Source organism: Mastigoproctus giganteus, chromosome 9, assembly GCF_048544385.1.
Source record: "Mastigoproctus giganteus isolate SK-2022 chromosome 9, ASM4854438v1, whole genome shotgun sequence".
Taxonomy (NCBI): domain Eukaryota; kingdom Metazoa; phylum Arthropoda; class Arachnida; order Uropygi; family Thelyphonidae; genus Mastigoproctus; species Mastigoproctus giganteus.
The window spans coordinates 148310978-148323328 of NC_143583.1; the positions used below are offsets into that span (position 1 = coordinate 148310978).

Sequence of the window (12351 nt, forward strand, 5' to 3'; positions counted from 1 at the left end):
ACAGCATGTAGGGTTAGGAATGTACAATTTTGACAATTCAGATAACCTGCTTTGATGGATGCTGGAGGTTTGGGACTATCAAATGTTAGTATTATATTCCGAGTTGGAACTAGAGCATTGTCTCGTTTTGTGTATATGCGCTTTACATGCACAATTCCCTGGTCTTGCAATTCATTTTTCAACTCTTCTTCTTCTTCTTCTGAGAGATTTATGAGATCCCACTCAGCTATCACACCCCTGGAGGTGTTTAGAGTAGCATGAGGGGAGACAGTAATCGATAATCCTCCAAAGGATGTTAGTTTTTGGAGCCGTTGAGATTGTCGTTCATCTGAGACTTCAAGGAGCAAGTCGCCCGATCTCAGACGCTTAGTTGTTTTCGGAGATCCTATTAGATTTTCTAGGTATTTCTGAATTTTGAAAGGCGAGAGACTACCAAGAGACTGTTCTTGAGTCGAATGCAATACAAGGTGCATTGGATGCCTTCTTTGTACACCATCAGTTTTTTGACGTTTAGCACTGCATGAGTTAGTCTTCTATCTCATGAGCAGCCATATTAGGATCCCTATGTCCTGTAGAAGAAATCATTTTGCTCCTTTTAGCCCCAGAAAGATAGCTTTTCTTTCCGGGTTACTGGCCCCGCCACGGGGAGGCAGGAGCAGTGCCACAAGGGTAACCAAGCGGCTGAGTTAGTTTGGTTAGTAAGATTAACAAGAAACAGAAAGGTGAATTTCCTTCCTGGAACTCTGCCTACTTTTTGTAGTTCAAAAGTTTCTCAATACAAATAAATAAGAAAATTGTGTTTAAAACCTAAAGAAAACTATTTGCTTTGCACACACAATATATAGATCGCTTGGAAATCGCTTGGCTACACTAATAATCGCTTGGCACCCAGGGCCGGGGGGGGGGGGAACATGCTGTATGAAGTAATGAAATTTTTGGATATGGCATATACATGGTAGGAATATACCCAGATACTTGACATAACATGGCCTCGACAATTCCTCCCTGCATACGCACTACTCGGACTCACTCCAGTCACTATCTGGCAGAGTAGAGGTAGCAAAATTATACACTAGCTGATCCGGAAGTCTCTTAAAGAGTTACCAATAGGTCCGGTCCAGTGTACTAACTAGTGTCTGGCCTGTGAACACCATTTTAGAGCTGTACCCTCAAAATGTAAAGAAGATTGATCTCACCATGATGTTCATCATAACCTCAAAAGTTATCAGTCATACTGCATTATGGAAGAGATCGGGAAGGGTTGACTGGAACTTAGCTCTGGAGACTAAACATGGGTTCCGCCACTTCAAGCCTCCAACAACAAAAGTGTGGTATTGCACCGGTTGATGAGAATCATCTACCACCTAGTATTGCCTTAACATAGAGGAGTGGCATTCCTTCATGTGGTGTGGGTGGCACACCTCGAACCCTGCTTACGTTGATTCACACCTGGGTGGTCATCCACAGTGTGCTTGTGCATAGAGGTTATACCCAGTTTAAATTATAAAAATAAAATGAAGATTACTTTCTGTTTTAATAATGTAGACATGTATAATATCTTATGTAAGGTGGCTCTCAAATGCTAGTTCAACTCCGCTGTGGTACACTGTGATGCTACAAAAACTCTGCAGAAAGGTAGACCTTTACACTTTGACCTTTTGAAAAACCTATTTACAATTTAATCACATTATCACTAGATAAGTTGTTGTGATCTTGCAAATATAGCTTTAATACTTGGGGCCAGGAGATGGAGTATATCCAGTTATATTAATTTGTTGGTTGTCATGTGGTGATTATTCTGACTCCAACTCCTCTGTTTCCTAATTTGTATTGACTTCCATTTGAAAAACATTGTGTTCACTTAAGATTGACACAGTGTTTTTCAAGGTAATTTTTGTTGCCCTTTATCTATTAAGAATTCAAGTAGTCTGTTATTTAGTATAAAAATGTGCCACAGTGCTAACTTGTATATGATTGTGACTGCAAATGAGTTAAAGGAAGAAGCAAAACAGGTTGTCAAATCTTTAGCTATAATTATGAGAGCATCCTTGGATACAGATAAAATCCCTATAGATGGAAATGTGAAACATCTCTCCTATTCACTAAGGTGCTGCAAAGCAGGAATGAGTAACTATAGACTTGTAAGTTTGACTTCTGTGCTAGGAAAAATTGTGGAGCCCACAACTGAGGTACCTACTGTATAAGCTCATATGATATTGTTTAGTGCATGAGAAGAGAAACACTTCTAAAAATACTTTGTTCTGGCTTTGGATATAATTCTTTATTATATTAGAAAGGTAAATATAATGGCATCACAGCATGATGTTGTTAAGGGGTAGACCATGTGTGAACAATATCATTAATTACTATGGGGCCTTCGCAAAAGTGAATAGCAAGAATAATTCTAACATTATTTACTTAGACTTTAGCAAACTTTCAATTTGGTTCAATACAAATGACTTTCACATAAATCAGAGCAGTGTGGCATTACGGCAAGTTACAAGTTAAGTGGTAGCAGACAGAGAGTGGATGTAGGTGGTCAATTTTCTTCATGGGCTGATGTCATAGGCATGTACTTTCACAATATTCAGTGCTGGGTTGGTTCCTTACTCTTTTTGATATTTATTAATGACACTGATATAGGTGCAGAATAATGTCTAAGTTTTCTGTGATACAAGGGCAGTCAATGTAGTCAAAATAATCAGGGATTAAATAGATATTGATAAATTACTTGGATAGTTTAAAAAAAGTAAACAAACAGCAGCTACGGTATAATATTGTGAAATGGAAAGGAGTGCATTTGGGTAGCAATAATCCGATGATAAAGTAACACTTGGGCAGTAAAAAATGCAAGATGGGTAGTTGATAATGAAAAATTCTTGGGAATAATTATACACACTACATAAAGTTGTCTGACTAGTACAGTCAAGTTGTCAGGACAGCTCATTTTGATTGCTGAAATATATTACCACTTTGGTGGGTGGGAAGTGGACTAAAATTTAACTCAGCAGCTGACGTGATGATTGTCCCAATGTAACAAAAAAAATTTTAAAATAATAAAAAATAAGGTATCCCTTAGAATTACAGTGTGAAATTTAAGTATTCATTATGATCTTGACCTTGTATCTGCATCATTAATTATGTTAGAATTGGAAGAAGCATAATCTTATATGTGGAGTAGCATCATCTATGTTTTTGGTTTCAGTGTGCATCAATCTTTGTGCTGGAAATGATACAATTACCCATAGAACTGCTGTTACTAAATGTATTTTTCATCTCACTGAATCCACTTATATCAAAATTAAAGAATGGCATTAAGAATAACTCCTGTAGCAAGGTTAAAAGAGGAATTAGGGTGGAAAAAAAAAAGAAAGACAATTAAAGTTGAGTGAAGGTGACACGGGTTAAGCTTTTTTTGATTGATACTATATAAGCTTGCTTCCTTATTATTTTGCCAACATATACTCACATTGTGCATTCCTCTTCATATAGCACAGAAAAATAGGTTCAAGTATTGGAGGTAAAACAGAATGTTTGGCAGTCCAGAAAATATCTTATGGCAAGTCTTAAACTGAATCAGTCTATTATGGCTTTATTTTTCTACTTTAATCTTTAGTTTTTTTGCATACTGGAATATGTTTCTATATAATACTGCAATCAATTCTCTCTATTCTACAAAAATGGTAATAGAATGTATGCATTCGAAAAAGAAAACTGTCAATTCAGGATATGCTTAAAAAAACTGCTTGTGGGATAACATACTTCAACTACTTGCTTGATCTGATTACAGCACTTGCTACGTCTCTCCAGAAACTGCTTGGCAAATTCCCGTGATTCTTTACCATCACCTAAGTATGATCTTATATAGTCGTGCACCTAAGATCAATTTAAAAAAAGGGAGAGAAATGATAAGAAATTAGAGCTAAAAACCATATGTGCAGAAACAGAGAAATTTAATAATTATAATAATCTTTGTAGTATTACCAAATACAAACAATTAAATCATTTTGAAAACTAACTAAACAAAAACTAACTTGATTAAATTGGGCTATATTTTCCCTATCCATTTTTCTATGGATAGATAATAGTTTTCGCTGTTGAAAAAGGAGGTGGATGCTTCTGAAAGCTACAGTGTTTTAGCACTTTTATCATCCTATTTTATCTACATTGTTTTATTGTAAATAATTCTTTGCAGTTTAAAATTTCGTATTTTATTGTACAGACAGTTACCTTTTTATTAGTTTTATATCTGGTAGAATTTTATCATTCTATTTATTTCATTTATCTACATCATTATTTTAATATAATATAACACTATTTATATTTTTAATAACAGTTGGTGTATGATTGTGCAGTTATTATGAATATGAATATTCCCAACCCCAGAGGCCTATTTGAAGATGCAAATATAATTGTGTCTATGTCAGTTGTTTCAAATTCTAGATTAACTTAAGATCCCTGGACACCTAAACACAGTCAGTGGCCCAAGGTAACATAAAGTTAACCTAAATAAATAACAGTAGGTGAACAAAAAATATATAAAATAATTATATACAGTGGATTCCGATTATTTGGGCCACCGGTTAATCGGGGCAGCTGTTTTTATTTGGGGAAAATCTTAAAAAACAGAACCCAATCGAGAAAATAGTCAGGGTTTACTCTGCTTAATTGGAAAAACATGCCATTTAACTTGGGCAGTAGACCACAGCACTGGAAATTACCCTATAATTGTCTCCAACCGTACCATGTGGTTTGGTCGGATTTCTGGAGGTTACAATTATAAAACAATTAGCAGTCACCTGTTTATTGGGCTTTTCTGCCAAATTAGCAGAACACCTGTTTATTGGGCTTTTCTGTTAGTGCAATCTATCATAAATGGATAGTAAACTTGATCTTATTAAATTTGCAATAATACCAACAGCTGGAATTCTGTGGGTTATTATGGTGAAATGTGTTTACACTTCCCATGGAATCTTCAATCACATAAAAATATTAATTTTCAGAATCTTCTCTTCATTCCTATTTTTAGAGAGAGAAAAGCTTACATAATCAAGGTAAAATAATTATATACAGTGGATTCCGGTTATTTGGGCCACCGGTTAATCGGGGCAGCAGTTTTTATTTGGGGAAACATTATATTTAATGTCATTAATTATTTTGATAAGGAAGCACTAAATGGAGTTCCAAGCTTACCAGTTAAACAAACAACAAAGCAATCATCAAAAACATTAGGAGGGGAGAGAAAGATAACAAGAATCCCACTTTTTTAAATCTCCGAAAAAGTGAACTAAAACAAGACATGGTGTATCTTCCATGGACAAATATCTTCCACGACCTTTCCAAGACTTTCACATAAATGACAAAAGAGTTCCAATAATACCTAAATTAATTTCAGTTCTGAATATATAAATTTTACTTTTAAAAGAAAGGTAATGGATTTTCCAATAAAATCTCAAAGCAAAAGAAAGCTTTTAATGGAAAAAAACAAAATTATACTTAAAAGGACAAGATATAGCAGACTCTCGACTTACCAGGACACTTCAAGATTCCAAATTAATAATAATAATTAAAAAAAAAAAAAAAAAAAAACAACCAGATTATCTTGAAACCCCCGCTGCTCAAAAAAAAAAAAAAAAAAAAAGTGACCAAATGCTTAGTTTGTTTTAGTGCGTCGCATTGATTGTGTTCCATCGCACCACAAAAGGACAAATTTTGTTTTGTTATTTATGTCAGGGATGTCAGAATTTTTTTTTTTTTTATATTAACGTTTTTATTTTTTGTTTACAAATTGCGAAAATGATGGGCAAACGCAAGAGTTGTGCTTTTATTTAAACAAAAACTTGAAATTATTCAAAAGTTTGAAAACGGTGCATCCATTAAATCTCTAAAGAACCGTTATAATAATGTTGGTGACCAAACCATACGTGACATAGTAAAAAATAAACAGAAGTATCATATTGGAAATGCGAGTAATGCGGGTAAGTTTTTTCGTTTTTTATCTATCGTCATACTTTTTACGTAGGTTGCTGAACATTTTTTGATACAGTAAGTCCCCGACTTACGTAGCTTCAGACTTAGGTTATGTTATTTATATATTTTTTTTTCATGATTGAAGATTTCAGTGAAGGAGACACATTTCTCCATAATAATGAAAAAACCCACAGAATTCCAGCTATCAGTATTATCGCAAATGCAATAAGATCGAGTTTACTACTCATTTATAATAGATTGCATTAACAGAAAATTCCAATAACCTGGAAAGTGCAAACTGTTTTTATTGTTTTATGGTAGTGATCCCCAGAAATGTGCTTTAGTAAAATGTGAGCTCACGTGGGGTGATAATAGTGAGCTTTCGCCTTAACCCTGTGAAGTTCTTTTCAGAAAATTTTATTTTGGCTGTTATCATGGTGCCGACTAAGAGAATAATTAACAGCGGTACTAGTGAATCTATCAAGAAAAGGAAATCGATCGAGTTGGATCAGAAAATTAAAATAAAAATGTTTGAAAATGGTCAAACGTGAACAAGTATTGCATGGAATTTAGATTTGTCAGTGTCAACAGTGAACACAATAATAAAGGGAAAAGACAGAATACGAGAAGTGGTCAGCACTAATGAAGGTCAACAATAATAATAACCAAGGCTACAAAATACAAATCAATTTTTACAGTTCAATAACATGCGTTTTTCCTTCCTTTTATGTTTTCTTATGTGCCACTCCGGCTACTTCACCTCTGTCCCTAGATAAAGTTTTTAATTGAACTAATTAAAAATATATAACTATTTTTCTTCATTCTTCTGAGGATATCATGTGGTTTTTGTAATTTTGGCATATCTAGGATATAGTAGCAGTATTTTATTAGTCATTCTCGAGTTACGCAAATCTCGACACGTAAGAAGTCCTGGAACATATTTTTTACATATGTCAAGGTCTTACTGTATTTTTGGATTAACCAGGAATACTTTTTTACCATCTATCCAGGAAAATCTAGAGTCTACTGTATTTGCGACAAATAATGCAATTGAAGAGAAAATAGTCCTATCATTTATCCTGTGAAACTCGAATTAGCAATTTGACATTTGGTAAATACTGGCAAAGCCAAAATGTTTACTGCATCTATCAATCAGGAAATGCTTCAAAACAACTCATTGTTTTATGTGCAGGTGGAGAAATGGGATTTATTCCTAATTCAAAAAGGGTGATTCTGTTGCTTCAATGTATAGACTTTGGAGAGGAAATATTCAGAATGCTCCAGTGGCAATACAAATGGCCTGATGGTGGACTGGGTCGAGCTATTGCAGTTGGTTGGTTGGTTAGTTGTTTGGGTTTTATTGCCGCATTAGCAACTAAGGCTATATATCAGTGGTGAGCTATAGTGGGCTCACAAGAGCCCATCGTTAATTTTTTTTTTGAAAATTTGGGAGCCCATTGTTGAGATGATTATTTATTTTACAAATGAAATCCTGAAAGCAATTATTGAGTATCCAGAGCCGAAGCTACGGCGGGGTGAGCGGGCCGCATTCCCAGCATTTTAATGGCACAATCGATTAGTTATGTATTTTAAAATTGCTTCATTTTTGATTTAATTACAGTCGGACTTCTGTTTAACGAATTTCTTTATAGCAAATTTTTTTGATTCCCCTTGGAAATTAAATTTAAATAGTTTCTGTTGAATGAAGAAAATTTCCATGTAATGACGGGTTAGGAGAGACAACTTTGTATGTATTGTTCTCACCTCTGGCCTTGAGGCAATTGAGGTAATTAGAAAGTGCGAATTAAGGGTGAAAGAGATTACCCCTTCACAACATTAGTGGTATCCATAAAACCTATGCAGTCACATACCTAGAAGTCAGAGGATTAAGAAGATTCTTAATCCTCTGACTTCTAAGCCAGTCAGAGGATTAAGAAGATTCTCGACACGGATTACAGCCTCTGGTCAACCTGTGTTGTGGTTCCCCTTTACTCTGACAAATGGGTATATGTTTTTCAGAGAAGTGAGCTTTCCAGTAAATTTCTCCTATGTTTACATGGTCACAGTAGTTGAATATCCATGTGATTCCGACTTTTTGCACTGTATTCAAAGAACTAGTGAGAGTTGCAACATAGAGGGGAGGGGATTGAGCCAACTAAGATATTATATACTTGATGTGGAAACTATAAAGATCAGTCGTATGTTTCTGCCACGATGAGCAGCTTGTAGCTTGCAGATGGCAATTGGGGGTTGGAGGAATTATCCTGCTCTGTGCAAACATTTTGAATCAGAAGTAAAATATTCCGGATTATTAAATTGACTTTTAAATTTGGAATTTCTTAACCATTTAGCACTAGGGATCGACATCCTGCAGGAGCTCTCTTACCTTTCAGAAGCTTTCCAGAATCACAATGGTAAATACATAAATTGATTATTCGAACTATCAATGCTATTGCTAATTTGAAAAATTCTGAAGCTAAAATTGAGAGCATGTTGAAGTGGAAAGAATTTGAAGGAATCAAGGAATCAAAATCGAAAGTAAAAAAATTACTTTGTGACGTTATTAAATGCATTGTTTTATCCTTAAAGGATAAGTTATTAATGCAACAGGGTGATTTTAAATTAAATAAAGAAAACAACGATACCATTGAAAGAAATTTTAAACATATGCTACCCGAAATCCTGGAATGTGAAAGAACTTTCATCTCAGTGGCAAGAGCTTGGTGAAAACCGAATAAGAAATTTAAGTTTTCTGATAAAATATGAAATAAAAATTAATGATTTTAGAGATTTTGTCGAAGACAGTTTATCTTTAAAATCGAGTGAAATTACTTTTTCAATTAAGAAAGTCAGAAAATATCTTTGAAACCATTGTGATTAGTAGTGCTGAACTGAGTGAGCTTTCACAGTGTAATGAATAATATTGACAATTAAACACATATGAAGACCATAGATCTAAATGGAAAAACCACTGCTTCAATTTGATGTGGATCGCTTCGTCAAATCATCGCTTATCTATTGAGCAAAGCAGAAGATCGACAACAAATATTAATAAAGAAGTAAATTCTATATGGCAATTTTTAGAATAAAATTTTCTTGAATATTTGTGAAATAATTTTTTTTCATGTAATCTGTGATTTTTGTTTACTTTTTCTAGAAAGTTTGTTTTTTATGTAATATTTGTTTTTATATTGTGGAATGTTTTTTGATAGTTTTTATGTAATTTGTGATATGGGAAATATTCCATGTTATTTTTTATTCGCAATATTAAAATTTTATCATGAAAAAAATGTATCCATTATATTTTCCTAGTTGTTGAAATAAAAATACGAATAAAAAAGTTGCGCATATACTGGACACACGCGGTAGATGGTTTATGCAAAACATCCTTCGCATTTCTTTTTAGATATTTTGATTTTATGTAGGGTTTTCTGGCAGGGATTTCAATTTAAAAGTATATTTTAATGACAATTGCTTTCGTTGCAGGAACAGTGGCAATTCACTTGCTTTGATGTATAAACTCTGGGCAAGGAAAGTTCTAAATGTCCTAGTAGCAATACAGATGGCTTGGTGGTGAACTGGGTCTAGCCACCGCCATACACTGTTTCTAGCTGTTGCATATACTTGGGACCCATAATCTAATTTAGATCAGACAAATGCATGGTAAAGGCAGAGTAAAGCGCAGGGTCTGCACCCCAGTTATTGGAGGAGAGATAGAACGCAGGATATTCAATCCCCTTGTACACAGTTGACGGCAAAGTGGTAAAAATGTGATGCTACTGGAATGATGTTTTGTCCGAGCACGGGTTCTGGTTCAGGATGAAGGTTCTGAAGTACTGTATTATATGGGGATTGTCTGTATACATAAAAATTTAATGTTATCTCCAGGTTAAACAGTGCAAATGAGAGAATTTAAAGACCGGTCACTTGACTAATCATGCAGTGACTGTGAATGCATTGTGATTTGGTCCAAAAAAAAAAAAAAAAAAAAAAAACAAGTCCTGTCTTGGTAGATGTCAAAAAAGTGTACTTGTGCAATTGTCAGTATGATAGCTGTATACTGAGTTGAATAAATGGTTAGTATGTGTTGTTCTAGCAGGCCTCCACCAAAATATACTGCAGTGGTGACAACTTATATGGAGCCCCCCCCTGCACTGCTGACGTCATTCCCTCTCATTTGTGGCATTGCTTGGGATTTGCTGTCACCTGCTGTAGCTGGTGTGGGATTATGTATAGGGAACCACTGTCCTCAGTGCAATCTCCGCTTTAGCCATATACTTTATTCCCAACTTATGCATACTCCTTTCTCTCACCTCCTATCCCTATTTTTCACCTAGTGGACTCCTACCACCATAAATCTTTTACTTTTCTTGTCTTTTCCCCCCATGCGGATGGACTTCATCCACAGGGAATGTCCCTCTATTCCTTTAACTTTCTACTTCTTGGCAGACAGCCTTCCTATCATCCACTCTAATCTTCTTGCTCTGCTCTCTCCTCCACTGTCATCCCTTTCACATCTTCCCCTTCTAGAAGCGGGTTTTTTTTTACACTGGGCCTGGCAAGCTCAGGCAGAGTAAAGGCAGAGTAAAGCGCAGGGTCTGCACCCCAGTTATTGGAGGAGAGATAGAACGCAGGATATTCAATCCCCTTGTACACAGTTGACGGCAAAGTGGTAAAAATGTGATGCTACTGGAATGATGTTTTGTCCGAGCACGGGTTCTGGTTCAGGATGAAGGTTCTGAAGTACTGTATTATATGGGGATTGTCTGTATACATAAAAATTTAATGTTATCTCCAGGTTAAACAGTGCAAATGAGAGAATTTAAAGACCGGTCACTTGACTAATCATGCAGTGACTGTGAATGCATTGTGATTTGGTCCAAAAAAAAAAAAAAAAAAAAAAAAAAAAACAAGTCCTGTCTTGGTAGATGTCAAAAAAGTGTACTTGTGCAATTGTCAGTATGATAGCTGTATACTGAGTTGAATAAATGGTTAGTATGTGTTGTTCTAGCAGGCCTCCACCAAAATATACTGCAGTGGTGACAACTTATATGGAGCCCCCCCCCTGCACTGCTGACGTCATTCCCTCTCATTTGTGGCATTGCTTGGGATTTGCTGTCACCTGCTGTAGCTGGTGTGGGATTATGTATAGGGAACCACTGTCCTCAGTGCAATCTCCGCTTTAGCCATATACTTTATTCCCAACTTATGCATACTCCTTTCTCTCACCTCCTATCCCTATTTTTCACCTAGTGGACTCCTACCACCATAAATCTTTTTCTTTTCTTGTCTTTTCCCCCCATGCGGATGGACTTCATCCACAGGGAATGTCCCTCTATTCCTTTAACTTTCTACTTCTTGGCAGACAGCCTTCCTATCATCCACTCTAATCTTCTTGCTCTGCTCTCTCCTCCACTGTCATCCCTTTCACATCTTCCCCTTCTAGAAGCGGGTTTTTTTTTACACTGGGCCTGGCAAGCTCAGGCACAGTCCAGGGTTTGCCCCTGCCAGTTTTTCTTCTACTGTACTCAGCTGCCTCCCTGACACAGTGAACAAAAATGTGCGGCCCCCCACTAGTGGCCCTGTCGGCTAAATGCTGGAAAAACAACAGACCAACATAAATCCACATGACATGACATGACAGAAAACTAACACAAATATTTACAATATCTCTGGCATTTACAGAGTTTTTAATGCATCACAAAGCATTTGTTGCAGTTTGTAGTGGAATCCTCGATGCCACTAGACAAGGAACACTATACATTGCACTGGATTTTGTATGCAGGGCTGTGAATGTGAAAGTGAAGATAGGCAGCTTTTACAGTTTGGTAATTCTGGCATGTCAAATATTAAATAATGATTCTGTTAGGGGTAAGTACACCATCATGTTTTGTCATCATTCTTTTTGTTTGTGTTACTTTTTTGTCATGTAGTTCTTGTACAAGCTCCTCCATGATTCCAAGATGCTCATCAAGTCCCACTCAGATATGACCCATTTGGAATAGTTTCAGAGTGGAATGTGGGGAGACTTTAACCTTTATTCCACAAAAAAAAAAAAAAAAAAAAATAGAGAGAGAGACATTCAATTTCAATATGCTGAGCTTGTTTAGTCCGTTTTTAGAGATCTAGCAATGGGTTGCTTGTTAGTTTGGTTTTTAGGAGCATTAGCAACTAAGGCCATATTGCTCCGGGGATATGCGGTGGTCATTCCCTGACCTTTCCGCATCCTCCGTATTTGGTGGGCACGGGCTCGAACCCCAGTCTAATCAAGAAGCGTGTGCTACGCACTGCTGCTCCTGTCCACCTGGCTACGGAAGCGTCACAATGGGTTGCTTTTACAGAGAAAAGCTTCAGTTCTGCAAATTGTAGTATTCGCAAACT

At 36.0% G+C, this 12351-nt stretch overlaps 1 protein-coding gene across 9 annotated transcripts in view; it reads right to left on the minus strand.

The window, feature by feature from the left end:
- Positions 1 to 12351, minus strand: part of Gyf (GIGYF family protein Gyf) — a 915224-nt gene that overhangs the window by 49128 nt on the left and 853745 nt on the right. For all 9 annotated transcript variants that reach the window (XM_090381591.1, XM_090381590.1, XM_090381592.1 and 6 more), the window contains one exon: positions 3763 to 3876. In XM_090381591.1, coding sequence (XP_090237717.1) covers positions 3763 to 3876 — 114 coding nt within the window. The remainder of the gene's footprint in view (positions 1 to 3762; positions 3877 to 12351) is intronic.